Here is a 20,823-nt window from a genome sequence, read left to right on the forward strand (position 1 = left end):
TAAATGTTTGGCCATCCCTTGAAATGGGCACCATGTGCCATTTTTATTACCTTTGATTTCAATCTAGTTCATACTCCTCTGAATTATCATTCTATCACATGAAAATTTAAGATTTGAAGTACTGGGATAACATTATTAATAAAGTCTCATTTTGGCACAAAATTCAAAATATTGTTAATACCCTGAGTTTAAAAAAAAATCATCAAGAATTGTCATTTTGATGTTGATAAACTGTGATTTCGGAATTATGTTTACATTACTTTCCCATAGCTATGTCATCTTAACTGTAAATAAGTACTCATTCTTTTCCAGAATTAGTGATGAACTATAACAATTTTGAATTATATGTGATAGGAAAACATCTTTGCTTACAATGACACTGTCTCATACAGCATAATTATAGAATTTTAGCTTAAAAATTATCTTACCCAGATCTCATAAATGTAGCTTTATATAATGTGATGTGCCCAGAAGAATTAGTGAATCGTCTCTTCTTCCATATATTTCATGTATATCCTCACATGTATTATTTTAAGAGGCTTTTTCTTCTCGTCTCCTTTGCCTCCTGTTTTCCCAAAGTATAGTTTTAAAAGTGAGTTGTTAGCTAGTTTGGTAGGTAGTCTTTAAACTGCAGTGGTACGTGAGTGGAACAAGAAATATCAAATCAGAAATTATTCCTTACATTTCTATTCCCCCAAGGAGGAAGAACTGCAAGATGGAAGAAAGCCTGTCACCATCAAAACACGCAGAGAGAAAATAATTTCCCAGTGAGAAGGTAAAATTCTGTGGCTGTCTCTGCCATTTATACTAGGAGTGCACAATGTGTTCAAAGACCTTTTATTAGCAAGATATAAATGACTATTGGCCCAGATGTGAAAAAAAATAAGTACACAGACATGCCTGTAGAACTTTCTGTTTGGTTCAAATATCCTGTGCAGAAACAAAACAAAACAACAACCAAAAGAAACAATGGATCACATCCTGCCATTGATACCAGAAAGGAAGTACCCCTGGCTCAGCGAATTGTGTACGAACAGATCATGGGTCGGGGGACAGTTTCCGGGCCCCTCGCTGACAGTACCTATGGCACCAAACCTCCTCTTTGTGCACAATTTCATGGTTCCCATGCATGTGAGAGAATCGGGATGAAGCCAAAATAAAAGATGATATTTAGTGAGTTTGTGTTTGTTTCTGCACAAATTGGAATGATATTAGTAATTCAGATAAGAAAAGCAATAGAAGACGAGAGGCAACACAGAGTAAAGAGAAGCTCACGGGTTGCAGTGAGGTCTCTGGAGTGCACAGGTAGGAGAAGCCTCAGGATTCACTGCTAAATTATACTGATCAAATTTCTCATTCTAAAGTGAACTCATTAGAATGACAGATTGAAGGGAAATTTTCCTCCTTAAAGTTCCCAGAGGAAATTGAATGTGAATGTTGGTTTGGCTACCCGTCGCTCTAGGTTTAGACAAGAAGCTGAAAAACTTGGTGATGTTCCCTCAGATTGAAACAAATTAAAAATGGAGACAGAAAAAGAGGATGGGGAGAGGATGGGAGAGGGTGGATGGAGACCTGTCCAGTGAGCTGAGACTTTTGTGTGACTCCAACATGGATCTGTGCTTGATGGTTGATCAAAACTGCTGCTGCCAATTAGGAGAGTAGGGAAGGGAAGGCAGAGGGGGCCTGAGAGTCCACTTAGAACACTTATTCCTCCTAGCTCAAATTCCTGTGCGATTAGAGAATGCCTCTCTTCCCATCAACCGATAATCTCAAGGGTTTTCACAAATACCCTTGAGATCTAGATTTAGTAATATCTCATTTAGTGCCATCTGGAGAAACTAAGCACTATGGGAGTTTTTCAGATAACTGAGCACAGCACTTCACCATAACATAAAGAAAAAAGTTATCATCTTTTAATCAAAACCCTTTACACCATTGTGGTGTATATTCTTATTTTTTACCTTCTTCCTGTATGTTTTGCAGGAATATTTTCCAAATCTTATTTCCAATCCAGAATTCTCCCCTTGACCTTAGATTCATCATCCAAATACCTACACTGCAGACCCATTTGAAAGTCTATGTATCATTTCAAAACAGCATGCTGAGAAACAAGCTCCTGACCTTCTGTCCTAAACTCTTCCTCTCAATAAAAGACAACTTTAGCCCTCGAATGGTTCATGAGGAACACACTGAAGTTATTCTGGTTCTCTCTTCACCTTCACATCTAGTCCTTCAGCAATTCTGCAGGTGCTATTTTCAAAATCTCTCCCTACCTGAACCACCACTTCTACCTCTTCCACACTGGTGCAAGTCACCGTCATCTGTCACCAGAAATCTGACAACACACTGCCAACTGGTCTCCCTGCTGTCACTCTCACCTCCACAGTCTTTGTTCAACTCAGCCTTCCAAGTAACTCCTCGAAAATTTAAGTTAGAGTGTTCTTTTCTTCTCTGTTTAAAACCTCTGATAGTTTCCCACCTTGCTCAGAGCAAAGCCAAAGTCCTTCCAAAGGCCTAAAGAGCTATTCCTGATGTCAGAGTGACCTTGTGACTCTTCCCTGAATTCGTGGCCTTCAGCCACACTGGCTTGGTTTTTGTTCCATTAATATTCTAGGCACACTTTTACCTTTCCTCTTGATTTATCTTCTGTGTGAGTTATTTTACCCTGAAATAGCTACATGGCGATTCCCCTTGCTGCCTACAGGTCTCAGCAACTTTCTTGATCATCCTACAGCACATACCTCCTCCAGCCCTATTGTTCTTTTTACTTACGTTTGGAGACCCCAGGTAGGTGCCTGAAACTAGATAGTAGTACATCCTATCCACCCTACTTTATTTCCTGTACAAATATACCTGTGATGAAGTTTAAGCAATAAATTAGGTGCAATAAGAGATTAACAACAACTTATAATAAAATGGAACTAATATAAAAACATACTATAATAAAAGTTATGTGAATGTGATCTTTTTCAGATCCAGAACAGTGAATCTGATATCCAGGATGGCCACTAAATGACTAATGGGTAGGTAGTATATTTGGTGTGGATGCAGTAGATAAAGGAGTAATTTATACCCATTAGCTGGATGGTGTGAGGTTTCATCACACTATTCAGAATGACACACTATTTAAAATATAAGAGTTATTTATTCCAGGAAAGCTCACCTGAGCCTTGGTGTCCAGGATTTTATCCACAGGTGGAGGCATGGCATGGAGCAGTCATGGAGCCCAGACGTGGCTACTTTAGTTCTTCAGTTTTCAGCCTGTCCAGCAATCAGACCCATACTATGTTGCCTAAAGTCCCCACCATAAATGCCACCATTAAGATAGACTCTTGGCTATGGCTTAAGACCCCAGGAAAACAAAAACACTCTTATCAGGCAGGATATTCCAAGGGCTAAGAGGTTAATGCCCAGGAGCTTACCAAGTTCTAGGCCTTTCTATGGAATATGCAGGTTCTCAACACTCACTGAGCAGATCTGCTCCATTAGCTCTTTACTGCACATATGCTGTGGGATTTTCTCAAATTCATTCTCAGCCTTTGCATAATAGGCAACAACTAGGAAGAAACCAATCCCATGTGGCATAAAAGAAATGAACCCACTCATTCTGATCAATCAGTAGTGGAGTTACTTTCCTATTTCAACCTAATAGAAAGCCCACTAAGATGGTATTTGTTGTGGCAGATTCATTAGTAAGAGCCTGGCAAGTTCATTTACAAATCATTTCAACCAACCTATTACATGTTCAGATGAACAATTAAATTTTTCTGTAGGAAACATGCTGTATACAATTCTGGGGAACTAAACAAATTTCTTGATTATGTATAATAGAATTTTAATCATGATAACAAGATAGTATAAAGAATTAAAATATAAGGAATATTTTTATCATCCTTCTTGGATAGATTCTTTGTACTATTCCTATAATTCTTTGTACTATTCCTATAATTTCCAGAATAAAAATCCTCAACTTTCTCTTATACCTTGGCTGAGGAAAGTAATACCAGAACTGGACTTTGAATTCTCAAAGTACTTATGGTAACAAGATTATTCAAGAATTCTTGTCAAATGCAACTATAATGTGCCCTCAGATAACTGAGGTTAATACAAAAAAAATTAAATCTTGTAATTTTTGATTCGTATAATGTAGATAATATTAATTTGTGGCTTTAACAATGGAGGTAGAGAGAGGAACAATATTCTTAAAAAATCAAAAATACCAAGGGAAGAGTTATTTTGCAGCTTCATATGTATCCATTTGCAGAAGTTACTCTTGAAAATGTAAATGCATGTGGACGGGGAAGCATTTCTTTTTTGAAAATTTTTAAAATTTTATTTGTTCTAATTAGTTGTACATGGTAGTAGAATGAATTTATACATCTTGATAGACCATAACTAGAGTGTAATCTCTCATTTTTCTGATAATACATATTGTAGGATCACATTGGTCATGCATCCATACACGTATATAGGTAATAATGCCTGTTTCACTCTACTATCATTCCTTCCCCCAGTCTCCTTCCCCTCCCTTCACTCCCCTCTACTTAATATAAAGTAAGTCTATTCTTCCCTACTCCTCCCACCCCACCTTATTGTGAATTAGCTTCTGCATATCAGAGAAAACATTTGGCCTTTGGATTTTTGGGTTTGGCTTATTTCACTTAACATGATCTCTTCTAACTTCATCTATTTAACAGCAAATGCCAGAATTTCATTCTTCTTTAAAGTTGAGCAGTATTCCATCATGTATATGTATACACATTCCAACATGTATGAGCATGTGTGTGTGTGTGTGTGTATCACATTTTCTTTATCCATTCATCTGTTGAAAGGCATTTAGGTTGGTTCCGTAGTTTAGCTATTGTGAGTTGAGTTGCTATAAATGATGTGGCTGCATCACTGTGGTATGTTGATTTTAAGTCCTTTGGGTATAAACCGAGCAGGATAACTGGTCAAATGGTGGGTCCATTCCAATTTTTCTTAGGAATCTCCATACTGCTTTCTATAGTGGTTGCATCAATTTGCATTCCCACCAGCAATGTATGAGTGTTCTTAACTTTGAAACACACTATGCTTTTTTTTTTTTTTTTTTTTTTTAAGAGCAAAGATTTCAGCTCCAGGGGCCCACATCATATTATTGAACCAAATACAACAAGATGCTTTTGGTTTTTTATTTTTAAGGGAAAACAGATTATTAGAAATGTTGTCTCTTTTTAAAATTTTTTTAGTTGTAGATAGACACAATACTTTCGCTTTATTTATTTATTTATATGGGGTGCTGAAGATGGAACCCAGTGGTCCCATGCTCCAGGCAACGCTCTACCACTGAGCCACAACCCTAAACTCAGAGTTTCGTCTCTTTTAGAAACATAAATCAGATAATTTTTTAATCAATCAAACAACAGAGTCAAACAGACTTTTCCCTCTGAGCCTCCAACCCAATAAGAAAATTAGAGATGGAATCCAGGCAATTTGAAGGTCTGCAGACTCCTTGATTCACCTTCAATACAGATCTAGCTCATTTAATATGTTTGAATGTCAACCAAAATTAAAATTGTATTTTCTCTGGTGCTGCAAGGAGACATTAAAGCACTCCTGCAGATCATAACCCATCGCCACAATGTTTTTTGCTTCACTTGAATAATCACAATAATTATAAGCTCAGGTATCTATTTACTGAGGCATTAAATAAGAGGAAGACAAAGTTTAAAAAAAAAAATACAGTCATAGAATTTCAGAGCTGAAAAGAGTTTAAAGTTAAGTTCATTTTAAGGTAAATATAATGGCCTCACTTTGTAGAAACTGGAGGCCCAGAGAGGTGAAGTGATGTGTTCCTGCAGTTCACTTTCTCATTCCCTCATTCCCTTCCTTGTTCTTGGGCATCTGATCTATGCTGGATGCCAAAATAACAGTCATCTAGGAGTTCAGGTCTTCTGTGGCAGAAATTGTGAGGAATCTCAGCAGCACCCAGAGAGCAGCAGAATCTAGGACCCAGAGCTTTGCAGTATGTAGGGGTCACACACACTGCTAGGCCAGGTTTTCTCTGACCTGCCTTGTAACCAGAACTACCTGGAGGGCTTGTTCCTACTGTACGTGTCAGGCCCTACCCCCAGCCCACTGAATCTGAGAGCATGTCAAGGGAGTTGGTCCTCTAAATTTTTCACAGCTACCCAGATGAATCTAATCACAAGGGCCCCCATGGGGGCTCCAATCTGCTGACCAGGTTCAGGGTCCTCCCACCTTTCCCTGCCCTCTTTCAATTGCCAGGGTCAAGGCTGATGGTTTAGGTAAGGGTCTACGTCAGCAATTCTCAACCCAGAGAGAGCAGCAGAATTACTACCTACAGAGTTTTTTAAAAGCAAGGTGTTTGGGTCTCACCCAGATCAATTATTTTAGAATCTTTCCGACTGAAACCCAGGGTATGCTTTCTTTGAAATTCCACGGGATTCTGATGGGCAACCAGAGTTGAGGACCACTGCCAACCTGTGTCCTTTCAGAATCCTAGTGAAAGAACCCAGCCTGCAATGGAGCAAAGGAAAGGCTTAGGATTCATGGCACCAGCATAGGTCATAATATGCCCCCCTCCCACCAAATGCCTGCACAACATCTCAGATCCTGATGGAGAAGAAAATGGGCACATGTCACAGAGGTGCTATAAAGTGGACTTCTCTGGGACAGTGAGATTGATGGATTTTCCATCAAGACAAAGCAAAACAAAGGAATTGTTGGGTCTGGATCTGATTGTGTGCACCCCACACCATTCAGTCACTCCACACTTCTGACATCCTATAATCTCACTCAATGCCTTTCTACTTGTTTACCCGTCTCTTCAGAACTGTTTAGGAGGGCCTGTCTTCTTTGCCCATGAACTCGGGAGCATCTGGGACAGTAGATTGTTGCATCCTCATGTCCTCAGTGCATATGTGGTCTCAGGACACATGGGTGCTCAGTAAGGGCTGAGAGATGGACTTGCTTATCTCATTCCAGAGCTTCTCCCACCATCCCCCTTGTGTGCATGCATCGGATGGTGGGCATGGCATTCAGGAGACCAGGAGAGAACAGAGACTTCCCCAAAGGAGAATGTCTGGCACGCTGACTTCTAAAGAGCTCAAGTTACTGAACACCAAAGAATGTGGGTGATTATGGTATATCCGGTGAGCAGATCTAGCTCTCAACATCAAAGCCAAAGATCTGGGCTGGAGTTGCAGCTCAGTGGAGAGCGCTTGCCTGGCACGCATGATGCTCTGGGTTCAATCCCTAGCACCAAAAACCAAAAAATGAAAAAAAGAAAAAAGCTGATCTTGAATGCTTCTCTCACAAGTATCAGGAAATATTTTGATAACTGCTTGCAGTGTGTCTTTTATTTTCTGTCCTCTTCTGAAATAAGGAGGAAGTTTAGCAATAGTAGGAAATAAGTTCTCTTCTTGCAAATAGACTCCTATGACACTACTAAAAAATCTGCATAGTAAGCTTCATGCTAATAGCTTTCAGTTATGCTGGTCTAATGATGCCCAAGCTCTGGCAGCTTCATTATGAGCCCACTCTGCATCCCCCTTTTATTACTATGCTGTCTTTAAAAAAAAAAAAAAAATCAGTGATGCTTTGGATTCAATGTGTAACTTGATGGGTAACTTAAAAAAACACTTACAGAAAGTTCTGTTCTCTATAAGGTCAAGATTGTTCCTCTTATTGCATATGACAGCTCTCATATTCCTCTGAATTTTATTTTGTTTCCTTAAGCTACACGAAAGACTTATATTTTGGTGGCCTGGGTTAATCATAATTTAGAAATCACATGAAGAGTGCTGGGACTTAGTTGCATATTAAATCTATACAGGGGTCTTGTGATTCTCAAGAACATCTTATAGGGTACTGAAAATAATTCCTGGAATAAGAAGGTAGAGAGCCCTTGACACTCAGATGGTAGAGATATTCACTCAGTATTTAGTATCTTCATATCAGCTCAAATATAGCAGCCTGAGTTTCTGCTTTTTTATTTGCTTCTTGTTTAGATCATTTCCTGAACTCATGTTGTATTTTTTTACCATTCGAATCAGGATTTCAGTGACTTCATCCAAAGAAAGAACTCCCTAGAATCTATGCAAATGACTGAAGAAAGCACCTGGTCAGTCTGCAGACTTCATTCACCTGGTAGTCTCAGACTGTTGACACCTGAATGACTGAGCCCAAGGTCCTTTCATCTTCCTTTGTTTTCAGTGCCTGCTACCAAAATGTATATTCAGTAGGTGTTTTGAGGCATATGAGATGGACTTTCAAAATGCAATAATTCATCACCAAAAGAAAAGTGGGTCTTTTAATGTACCCATACAAATAGCAACAACATTCCCTCCTTTATCTCTTTTCCAACACAAGTATAACTTCATCATGAAATCCAGGTGCACAATTCTGAAGTCACTCAATCTTTGGTTACCACGGAAAGGGAGTCTATCAACCAAAGTGAAAGAATGGAGTACATTGCTTCTATAAGCCATTTACTAAGTCAACAAGCTAAGCAATAACTACATTTTTCTTTCTAATATGTAGCAGTATTATGCATTTAGCAGTATTATTCCTTGAATAGATGTGTCTTTTCACAGTCTTCTTCCCTTCTTAGGAACCCAGGATTTTTTTCTTAATTGTGGGCTTATAAGCTGCAAGGGCTTTGAAAGGTATTTCTGAACACACTCTGGCATCACTCCCTGCTGAGAGCTGAGTGACATGAAAACCACATCGTCAGGAACGGGAGCAGCCAGCTCCTCACATCAAGCCCTCAATTAGTTTGTATTATTTGACTGAATTTACTCAGCATCCAATGCTGTCGTCCTCAGTGCTTTGACAGCAGATGCTCGGGAAATACCTGGAAGTTACTTGAATGTGTCCATATTAGAAGTACAAAAGATAAGCAAGGAGCCTTTCACAGGCAGTCAGCAAACTGTACAATTTGACAGTGAAGACACTGAAGGTTATGTCCGATTCCCTCCACATTAGTGTTTTGAATAACTAAGCATGTTAACCAGTGTTTTGCTCAGCACTTTCATTTATCAATAAAAGGAAGGCTTCACAAAGAATCAATATCTAAAGCACAACAGGCAACTACTCAACTTTTTATGATTTCCTCAATGCTAGTATTAACAAAGAAAAACCTTGCTATTATATTTTTGAAAGGCACCAATGGATGCTGGCAACCAAATTGATACCATTTTTTTTCTTACTAAAAGTATAATAAGCTCTTGGGTCACCTTCAAAATATGGTTACATTCTCTCCCTGGATGGAGTAGAGTTACTGTGGGATCAAGTGACTGAGAAGACTCAGAGAGGAAATAAAATGACGGCTCAGCAGGAACAGCACAGCGCGGCTCTCCTCGCCGGCGTCTCTGCCCATAGCAAGGTCATGGAAATTCAGCGGGAGCCCAAGTGGTTCTGCAGCAGCGCGCACTAACGGGCATGACCCTGGCACATGCCCGTGTGTCTGACAGCTGCATGTGCTTCAGCGAGAGCTCCAGTAAGTGACCTGCCCGGTTCCACAGAAGAAGCCTCGCCCGACAATTTCCCACTGAGTCAGGAGGTCATGTAAGAATTCCACTGATGTTTTTAAATAGTCTTGGCTCCAACAAACGAACGTGGGTGAGGATTTTGGAGTGTGCCTGTGTGTGCCTGGCAGGGATCTGCAGGTCTCCAGTTGCCGCTGGAGGGGGTATTTTAGAAGAGACTTCTTTAGCTGCCTGCCAGTGATGCCGGTGAGGTCTCTTTACATCGGTTCAACAGAGGAGCTCGTGCACAAATGTGCAAATGGAACTATGGTATCTGATGATAACAGCAGGGATTGGCTTCTTTCTTTTATGGATGGGATAATTGACTTTGGGGTCTGTTGGGAAAAACCACTTGCTCCTATGAATAAGTTATTTGGACCCCCTTTGAGCAGTTCTTAGAAAAAGTGAGAAGGCAGTTGAATACCACAATTTCCTAAGCTCAGAACCTGAGAAAGAACTGCTCATTATCCCTGCCCTTGGCTACTTTTTCCAAATGGGGCAAAAGGAGGAGGGGAAGGTACTAGGGTTAGATGGCTGCTGTGAATGAAGGGTTTGGCAGACTCATCCTAACAGGGTTCTCTGCTTACTGAGATTTTGGCACTCAAGCTAAGCCATACCACACAGTGTGTTATTCTAGTCTGACCCCGTTGCTCCTCTCTCTCTTTAGCTGGGATCAAGCTTCGCCACACATGGAAGAAACCCATGTGGACCTGTCTCCTTCACTAACTGAGAGCTCCTTGAGAGAAGGAACAGGACGTTATTCCTCTAGGGTTTCCAGGCCAGGGTCCAGATGGGGGAAAGTGCTGATAAATGTAAGTTTAATTGGATTAAACTAAAAGATTTAAGATGAAGTTATCCGAGTCTTGGCTGCAACCCCAAAACCTGAGTCTCCCTCTTTATTTGTTACTTGGTATATTCTGCAGACTAGTGTGAAAAAAACAAAAACAAAAAACAGAGCAATCAGCTCTTCATGACCTAAAGGTTCTGTATTTTCTTCAATGCTACCTTCTCATTCTAATTCTTAAACCCTAAATGAACACTAATGTTCCAGGGGCCTTGGCTGCTGTGCTGGCCAAGGACCCTGGGTGCAGGAGCCCTGCCCATTGCTTGCCTGATGTCTGTGTTGAACTACTTAAGCTTTGTACTCTGAGAATAAAAAACAAAGCAAGCTCAATGTTTTTACAGAGCCTTTTGTCCAAAGATCTTCTAAATGTCAATAAACTCATTTTGTAAATGTCCACATGTAAAATCCAAGCAGCAAATGTTCTCCGTTTTTGAATTTTAAAAGGGTAATTACTTTGTGTGCATGGCCTGCCCATGCCTTACCTCCTCATTTCTGCCTCTTCAGGCCACCCCACCCCCCACTCCACCCCCGCCACACACACAATGATTAGCTTATCTCTGAGAAGGCAAATCCAGGAAGGGAGAAAAATGGAATTATAATGGGATAATTTGATTACGGGTTAGTATCTTTAGCAAAGACATGCAGAGAGTGGACTGTTGGTGGGAGAGGGATAGGAAAGAAGGTTGAAACTGCACACTGAAATCAGTTCATATTTATTATCTCAAAGTCATCATGCCACCCTTGTTACTGGCCCCCAGACACAAACATGAGCAGTTTGATTATTACCTTATAGGCACTTTAAAGGAAAAATTCCTGTAACTATTTACCTAGCACTTGAAGGGAAGGCTTTGCCTGTTTTGGTCCTCGGCAATGTGGATCCCAGCTCCCCCTTGCCCTTTGGTCCCACGGGATGCTCAGAGACTAACATAGAATTTGTCTTGCTGTTGCCACCTGGTCGCAGGCTGCTGACACAAGGGTAGAAACCATCTGAAGCCAAATGATTTCCATTGCTTCATACCATACTGGGCATGGCGTACATACTTAGTAAATATTTGACTTTTGAATTACATCAAATTCAGATCTGTTATTCACTCTACCAAGGGCTGAATCTCCCTGCTCCGCAGAAGAATAGAACAATTTGTTCTCCTTACTGAAAACCAAAAGGCTACTTCAATTTTTGTTTAGAATGAGATAAACATAATATCCTGGAGGTGACCATGAACACCTCTCATGGATGGATGCTCAACAGTGATTTAGCAAATAGTAACAAAAGCATTGATAAACACTAACAGCATGAGAAGGCATCTTAGACTAGAGAAGTACCCCAGTTGACAGAATCCAGATGAGCTGGCTCTGATTCACACCTTTGGTGTCCAGTCAGTTGTGCTTTTTGTCCTTCAGGTAGCTGAAGAGCATGTCCAGGCCCCCCTCCACCAGCTCCGGCAGGGGCTTGGATAAAGGGTTATGGGAAATGTGAAGCCCTTTGTCCATGGGATTCCAGGCAATCCTTGCCAATCTATACAGCAGGTAGAGTTCATCTGGGAGGGTCTGGATGTCATTGTTGTTCAGGTTCAGCAGCTCCAGGCTTGTGACTAGGCAGAGCGACCTCGGGAAGGAGTGGATGTTATTACTCTCTGCAATGAAGATCTGCAGGCTGGCCAGGCACTGGATGCTCTCCGCGATGTTTTCCAAGCGATTTGAGCCCACATGCAAGAAATCCAGCTCCTTCAGTGAGAACACACAGATGGGGATATGCGCAAAGTAGTTGTTGCTGAGGTTCAGCTTCCTCAATCTGGAGAGGTCTGAGAAGCTGGCGGGAAGCTGGGACAGGCAGTTGTGCGACAAACTCAGCACTTCCAGGTTTCTGCACAGGCTCAGCTCAGCGGGCACCTCCGTCAGGCAGTTCATGTTGACGAACAGGACTTTGAGGCTCTGGAGGAGGCTGATTTCTCTGGGCAGACTCTTCAGGCGATTTCCGCACAAGTTCAGGACCACGATGCGGGTCAGTTTCCCCACCTCAGGAGGGAGAACCCGGAGCTGATTGTGGGACAGGTTGAGTTTCTGGACCTCAGACAAACCCCACAGAAAATCTGGGATGTCCGTCATCCCTTTTGTGACCAAGCTGAAGCTGACATGGCGCATGCCCCGCTTCAGCAGGGACCGTGGGTCCTTTCCCAAGAGCAGGGTATCATCCCATGAAGAAAACCTCTGTCTCCTCCCCAGGAGCAGCATCCTCTTGGGGTCCTTGTCCTTGGAGTTGGTCCTTGACTGCCTGGCCCCCATTCTGTCTTCCTTGCAGCTCCCTCTTCTCTGCCACCTTCAGGGTTGAGAGTTTGTCCTGCCCCAGTTGCTGAAAGCCAGACTACTGCAGGCAGGGGCAGTATGGTGAGAGCAGACTTGTGACCAGGAGGTCGCAGTGTGGAGAAAACTGACAGGAGAGTCCCGGTGAGACTTTGTGGGTATCCAAGACCGGTTCCTGGGTGGCTCCAGGAGAGCTGTGCCTGTCCCCAAGGGTGGGTTTACACAGTTTCTGTCTGAGCAGGCAGGCTGTAATGATATACTTGTCCCTGAGGCGTCCAAACAGAACTGCTCAATTCCCTCTGAATGCCACAAGGCAGCTGTCACTGTCATTCTGCCTGAGTTTTATTGACCTGGTATGTGCAAACAGGTCACAGGGTGGCTGCATATAACTTTACCCTCTCAGCTTTTCTTGGGTATCACAGTTGAGCAGGGCAATTAAACAAGCCCATCTGGAAAAAGAAGCAAACTGGAAAACTGAAGCAATTCACGCCAACAGTGGTCTGAAGGGTGGTGGGAAGTCACCCTGGACAACTCAAAAGTGTGACCAGGTTAGATCTGGTAACACAGCTGAGTGTCCAAAGCTAAAGATCATCAGATGGTATCATCATACCCACTGCAAATGTTGATGAACTCTGTATTTGGGGGAAAGTAACAGAAGCAGCCCAGACACCTAGAACCCTCCAGGGCAGAGGATTTTACACTACACCTGTCAGAGGTGATTTAATGAGGAGGGTGTGAAGTAGGGTCTGGACCCCAACTCCTGTTTCAACCAGAGAAGTTCAGGGGGGTTTTTGGTTGTTGTTTTTGTTTGTTTGTTTGTTTTGTTTTGTTTGCTTCAAAGGGGGCTTATGAGTGTTGCAAGATGACTTTCAATGCTTAAGGAGTCACTTCAGTGGCCACCTTAGTAATCACAGGCACCCCTTGTCCTAGAAGGATATGCTAACCCTCCCTGGCTACACATCTTTCTCTCTCCTGGATAAAGTTAACTTCTACCCGAGTACACAGAGTCAACTGTTGGTGTCATGGACTGAAAGGCATCACCCCTCAGCAAATTTCTCAAGCTGAAATCCTAACTCCCCGTGTCAGAGATGGGCGTGGAAGACTCAAGGAGAAGATGACCATCTGCACACCAAGGAGAGAGCCCTCTAAAGAAACCAATGCCTGATCTCAGACTTCTAGTCCTCAGAACTGTGAGAAGTTCATTTCTGTTGAGCCTGGTCCTTTGTTACAGCAGCCTTGGCAAATTAACCCAGCCAGGAGGGGACAGACACACTTGTGTAGGTGAAAAATCCTAAAAATAGGTCGTGATTAAAGACAGAAGGGAAAGCAAGGCGATGACATAGGTTCTGAGAAGAGGGCTGGTGGTCCGTGGCCAGGGCTGATCTGGCCCGGAAGCATGTGGTTTTTGCTGGCAGCTGGACTGGAGAGTAATGCTGCTCTCTGCCCCTGACCTTGAAGGACTGTCCACCAGCCCGGGAGCTCCAGCTGGACCTTGGCTGAGGAACTTGCAAGTCCAGCTCCACTGAGGGACTATCTCTGGGCTGGAGGGGTGGCAGAGGGTGTAGGACAATGGGAACCCCCTTCTCTCTCCACTTGGCATTGAAAGATCTGATCCCTTTGGACTGAATCAATCCCAGGATTTTTGGATAAAGATGAAGATATTGGAAGTTTTTTTCCCTCCCTTGGGGCATTTAGCTATTTTAGCATTAACTAAACCAAATAATAATAATAATAATAATGCTAAAATTTGTACTCTAAGTTTTTGAAGTCAACTACACCTTGTCTACGTAAATTTCCTAAGACAATGCAGGTCTGCTATTAAAGAAAAAATTTTGCTCCCGCATTCCTTCCTGAGCATGAGAAGTTATACTGGAGGACCTGAAATGTGAGGAGTAGCAAGAGCTGGGATATTCTGAGAAAGAGGCAACAGTTTTCTTTTTTGTAGTGATTATCTTTCTTTTCTCTTAATATGTTTTTCCAGTAAATATTTTTTTATATATTTTAGATAGGCAAGTGCTCTACCACTGAGCCACAACCCCAGCTCTTCCATTAAATACTTTTGAGTACTTATCAATAATTATTAATTGTTTACTATGTGAAAATAATTGTAGAACTGCTTTATTTTCAGGATGGGTATTAAAAGAATCTATTTTATAGATGAAAAAAACAGAGAGGTCAAGTTACTTATGCAGAATCAGCTCAGTTGTTCAAGGTCAAGTGAAGAGTCAATGACAGAATCAAACCCTGTTAGCCCAGCTGGGAACTACAAGAAGACTCTGGCCTTCCTCTGTAGACTTAAAATAACTGACAAGGACCTGGTTCCTTATTTTCAAGTGCTATGGGATAGGGCTACTGCACACATGGAAATTAAAGCATAATTAGTCATTAACCCCACTCACTCTATCACCAACACAACCAGGAAGACTAAAATTAAGAGTAGTAGAATTTAATTCCTTCCAAAAATATTTCAGGTCTTCTCTGGTGTGGTTCTCAAGTTTCAAATGGATGAGTTGTGTGAGTAGCTGACTTGGTTTCTTCTAGCTTTTTGAGATGCAAATACTGTCCACTTAGTCAATCATGGTTATCCAGTTAGAACATAACTCACCTAGAGGACATTCATTGTTTATTTGTTCTTTTTTCTTTTTCTTTTCTTTTCTTTCTTTTTTTTTTTTTCGTGCTGGGGATTGAACCCAGGGCCTTGCACATGCAAGGCAAGCACTCTTCGAATTGAGCCATATCCCCAGCCAGACATTGTTTTGGGCCTCAGTTTCCTCATCTATGAAATGGGCTATCTGGAGTCCCTGATTGCCCAGAGCCCCTGACTACTCTGTGTATCTGACTCACACTATAAATGAGACTTCTGTGGGGAATGAAAGGTCTCATTTCATCCTTTTCTGGCAAAAACATATAAAATTCAAGACAGCTTTCATTTTAGTGACTTTGATGTTGGTTTCTGGGGGAATAAACAGTAACAAGTTATGGTATGTTTCACCAGCAGAAACTTCTCAAGACTCCCTAAATGGATCTCAGTTCAGAATGAGTCTCAGAATGAAGCACTGTTGGACAAGTTTTTGAAATTCTACGACCTGGCAAGGAATGTGATTATCTTTCAAACCTAAGGTAGTTATGAAGTAATCGAAAAACAATGAAATAGGCCCAATGTGGTGGCTGCATTTCCAATTGATTACTGTTCCTACATATGAAGGTCAACGTTGATTATTTATTTAACTCTAAGTAAAATAATACTGAAACCATGAGTGTAAAATAGAAGCTTATGAAGACATCTGAAGCTACTCCTAAATTCACAATAATGGAATGTCTATTAAAAACGATTCTCTTTCTTCTCTTGATGACTTTTCAGTGTGAATCCACACATCTATTAGTTTTAGGAAAAAGAAAGAGTATGCATGTGTAAGTATTTTATTGAAAGAATCTTTTCACTAATTAAAAATTTTTAAAAAACAGAAAATACAAAAAAGGATGGAAACAATCCATGAAATATTTTGCATATATAAATCTAAATTTTTTTCCTATGCATATCTACTTCAATCTTTTACAAATTTTTAAATTCTGTTGTAGTCCAGGGCTATGGTCCGGATATGGTATGATCCCAAGTCCCCATGTGCTGGAAGCCCTGTCCCCAGAGAAGACATATTGAGAGGTGGTGTGAAATCTTGAAGAGATGGGCCTGGTAGGAGACCCTGAGGTCAGTTGAGGGCTTTGCCCTAGAGAAAGGATTGAAGAAATTCTCCAAGGTCCTCTTAGCAGCTCTCAGGAGGGAGTTGTAATAAAAACCAAGTCTGCCCCGTACCCAGCTCCCTTGCTATGGGATCACTTGCTGCTGCATACTGTTCCCCTGTTGTCATCCACTATGATGAGAAGCATTCGGCAGGTCCCTCACCAGAACTGGGCCGATGCAGGCACCATGCCCTTGAACCTCCAAAAGTGCAAGCTAAGAAAACCTCTTCCCATCATAAGTATCCTGTCTCAGGTATTTCCTCATAGCAAAGAAAACCTGACTCATACAACCAAAGCTTATGGCAGAAGCTTCTGAGGCTGTTTTCTTGAGGAGCACAATCCCAGGTAAGCAAGAGTAAGGGAGACATGGAAAGTAGGACAAGGAAGGAGAGCAGCAAATAATGCAATCTGAACTGGTCACATTTTTGCATCAAGCATAATCTGTTGCTAGCTTTTGCAGATATCTACAGAGATGCCATGTTAAACCATTCTGACTCAGAACAATACATGACTGAGCATCATAAAAGTCAGACAATAATAAAACCCAAAGTACATTATAAAATTCCCCAACTCATGATTATTAGTGATGGTATATGGTAAGATCTCAATGAATGATATTTGTTCCAGAAATGGCAGCTATTATACACACATAGCCCCCTACCCACACCCACATGTGTACCCCTAGAATGATTTAAGAAACATTCTCCATGTGTTTTTTTTATTTTATTTTGTCCTTCTTCATGAACTTTACATTTTCTTTAAGCTCCATCAAACCCAGAGCTATGATGCCTGCTCCATTTATCTTGCGTTCACTTTATATTTACAGTGTATTTAGTTAGTGCCCCGTTGTTTTGGATCCTTTCATACATTCTATCTGATACTCACGAGACTTAGAAGGTTGCTATTATTAACTTCATGTAAATACAAGGAGGCCAGGCTTCTGTCGGTTAAATGCCTCTTCAAGTTGCAAAACTAGTCAGAGTCAGTGCAAGATCAACACGCAGGTCTTCTGATCCTGACTCTGTTCTCTCTCTACCATCAGTGTTCTCCTGCATTTTTTTTTTTTTTCTTAGTGAAGTAGCCTGTTATTATCCTGAGGAGAGCATGGCACAAGCTCCCAGCTCATAGCCACTCCAGGGAGGGCACCCTGGCCTTTGGGTTATAACCGCCTCGGGTTTTGAGGATCTGTTACTCAAATGCTGTGTGACCTAGGGCAAGCTACTTAGTTCAAACTGAGATGATAATAGTACCTACAGTATAAAGTGGCTGTGGGAATTAAATGACTCAATATATAGAAAATTTATAGAGAGGCTGGGGAGATAGCTCAGTCGGTAGAGTGCTTACCGTGTAAGCCCAAGGCCCTGGGTTCGATCCCCAGCACCCCCCCCCCAAAAAAAAAATTCATAGAGCAGGGCTCCAGGCACAGCAAGGATACCTGATGAAGCATGAGATGGTCAATTCTATGACCGCCCCTGGGTGCGGAGCTGAGCACCCTTACCAGCACAGGGGGAACCTTGTCACTTTCTTCCCTGTGGTCTTTCTCATAACCACCCCATGCCCTGCTCTGCTTGGGGGCATACCTGTTTTTGTAGTGTGGAAGATTTTAGGGGCAGGTTCTCAGGGAGACTGAATCTAACTGCTTTTCTCTCTAGAACATGCTCCTCAAATCATTTCTTCTCCATTTGTTTACTATCTCACTGTTCATTCAACTCACATTAGCTGTTGGCTTAATTAGATAGCAAACTTCTTGTCTCCTCCCTCCTGAGTCCTGGAACAATTCCAAGGATACAGTAGGTAGTCAATAAATGCTCAGCGAAATGATCATATATTTGGGCCCTGAAGGGAGTTTGATGTGAGAAAAGAACAGGGCAGAAGGCTCTTGAATACCCTGTGTGCATTAAATTGCTTCTCTGTGACCTTGTGTTGACGTTTGCTTAGTAGTGCAGGCTGTTCCACATCCTCTGTGCATGGGGATCACAGATTCCCTCATTTAAGCTCCTTTGCAGGGGCTCTGTGAACAAAAAAAAATTTGTCCGGGCAGCTAATCTATTTCATCTTAAGGGGGTGCCTCAGCACACTGTCGGGGAAGAAAGACTGTGCTTCTGATCAGACAAGGCTGCTTGGACCCCCACATCCTTTGCAATTGGGGATAATTACTCTTCCTCCTCCTGCTGTGAGTGTGAAATGGAAGGACAGAAGTAAACCCAGTAGCATAGGATCTCATGCAAAAGAGCCATCGCAGCAGCCCACTGTCATCCATGATGTCCAGAAGGTTCTAGAAATCCATTCCCAACTACCCACTGCACACCTGTGCCTACAGACTGTCCTTGCAGCCCATGGTCACACACTCACCTGCATCATAGTCTCATTCACATCTCGGCACACACACACTTGATGTTTCAGACACCGAGGTGGCAAGTGGCTCCCCTGCTCACCCCTTGGGGTTTCATGACACTGCTCCTTTGTTTGTGCTGGTCCCTTATTCCACTTGGCTCTCACCTCATGTGCATCCATGAAAGGCACAGGGTCACCTCCTGAGGGAAGGTTTCCTTGGCCACCCACCTTCTTCCAAGCCCTGCTGGGTGTCACTCCTCACTCCGAAAGCATCCTGGATTTACTTGGACACAGCACTTACCACCCCATATGGCAGCAAATGTCAACTGGGTCAATTTTACCAGTTGGGCAACGTTTCACTGTGTCTGAAGATATATTCGGCTGTCAATTGCAGGGGACATTTACTGTCGTCTGGTGGTCCAGGGCTGCTGCTAACCTCCTACCATGCTCAGGTCAGCCCCCACAACAAAGAACTCTCCAGCCCAGATTTCCATAATGCAGACATTGAGAAACGCTGCCACTCTGGAATCTGCAGCTGGTCTCCTCCGCTTGGTGCTGTCTCCTGCATTCAACTATAAATACGTTTTTAAGGAGGAGCTAAATCTTGTTCATCCTTGTTGGTTCCCCAGAGTCTAGGAATGGCCTCCCTCACTATGTCCTCTTGTTTATGAGTCAAGTGCACTGGGTTTTGAGAGAGTCCCTGCCTCTCTATTCTCCCAGGGAATCCTCCCCACTATGAACATACATAAAGCTGGTTTTGTTTCTCAACTGGTGTCAAACTTCTGTGTGCCCAGAGTGATATCACTGATACTACATTCAAGAAGTATAAAACCTGAACAAGGACATCCTCTTCAAACTTAAGTTAGTGGAATTGCCATTACACAAGCCAAGTCATTAACTAACTTTAAATGGCTCTTTAAATACAATTTAAAGGGAATAAATGTAAAGAAATCATGAAGAAGTACTGATAATGCTTTGAAATGTTTGCAACTATATCACATGTCCAATTAAGTAAACTTACTTTCCACGTGAACACATTTTTAATAGTCGCAGATTCTCCTCTCTTGTTCTCATCCCCTTGGCAGCTCATGAGCTCACTGGCCTCTTTCTCCAGCATGCAGGACTGGACCCTCCACCAGGGCTGTACTCCACTGTCTTGGAATACCTCCCAGGAAAACAAGCCTGGGCACTGCCTGCCTACCCAGCTAAGTTCTGGAGGGAGGGGTTTGCATGGGGTACTGAGAATTGATGGAATACTGACCTCCCAGTTTAGAGGCTGGGTATAGAGGGATGGTTTTTCCAACTTCCAGATCACAAGTCCAACCAAAAACCCCAGTGCCAATCAGGGTGAGGTGAGAAATTTCTGAATTTGATTGAATAGAAACCAAATATTACTGCAAAATCGCCAAATTTAACTACATATTTATGGATATTCTTGTGTACATTTTTAGTTATCGGGCAGCTGTGAGATTTGTTTTGTTGTGAGAAAACAAGACACTTATTTTTGCATAGCTCAATGTGTCTGAAAATCATGCATGCCATATCTGCAGAGCCTTTAAATTTTACAAACAAACCTAATGAAAACATTATGGAACAGAAAACAAAACATGCTTTTTTGAAAGGGAAAGAAAATCAACTTTTGCCATAGGTTGTGGCTCCATAAAATTTGTATATTTGGATTCAATTTGTCCTGTAGTTCAGTAAATTGAAGCATCTCATGTTGACTTTGGTGCAGTTCATATCCCTATAAATATATTTGTCCTTCAAGAAGCAAATATATCCCACACAAGAAAGTCTAGAAAGGTAACTTCTACCCCCAAATCTCTTCTATCACTTTGTAAGCATATGAAATACCCAGGCCTAGGACTGAATTTTCTTTCAGAGGTGTGTTAGTCTACTTTACATCCCTGTGACAAAATTGTTGAAGAAAAAAAAAGAAAAAGAAATAAGATAAAATATTATCATTTGGAAATTATAATTAGGTGGACAATAAAATAAGTTGAAATTATGTCATCAATGAGAAAGCAAACTATAAGAATCACACAGGGAGGAGAGAGGCAAACAGAAAACTGAAGT

The 20,823-nt window shown here is 41.8% G+C and overlaps 1 protein-coding gene and 1 long non-coding RNA gene across 2 annotated transcripts; one reads left to right on the plus strand and one right to left on the minus strand.

Annotated features, from left to right (window-relative positions):
* The first annotated feature begins 1,147 nt into the window (after positions 1–1,147).
* Positions 1,148–7,148, plus strand: LOC306642754. The gene is made up of 3 exons (XR_013758672.1): positions 1,148–1,305; positions 2,974–3,023; positions 6,988–7,148. It is a non-coding gene; the product is annotated as an uncharacterized lncRNA (long non-coding RNA).
* A 3,927-nt stretch (positions 7,149–11,075) lies between these two features.
* On the minus strand, positions 11,076–13,264 carry LRRC30 (leucine rich repeat containing 30). The gene has a single exon (XM_079109359.1). The coding sequence runs from the start codon at positions 12,655–12,657 to the stop codon at positions 11,752–11,754; it is 906 nt and encodes a 301-aa protein (XP_078965485.1). The 5' UTR covers positions 12,658–13,264; the 3' UTR covers positions 11,076–11,751.
* Positions 13,265–20,823: the final 7,559 nt, after the last annotated feature.

Source organism: Sciurus vulgaris (assembly GCF_902686455.1).
Source record: "Sciurus vulgaris genome assembly, chromosome: 13".
Lineage (NCBI taxonomy): Eukaryota > Metazoa > Chordata > Mammalia > Rodentia > Sciuridae > Sciurus > Sciurus vulgaris.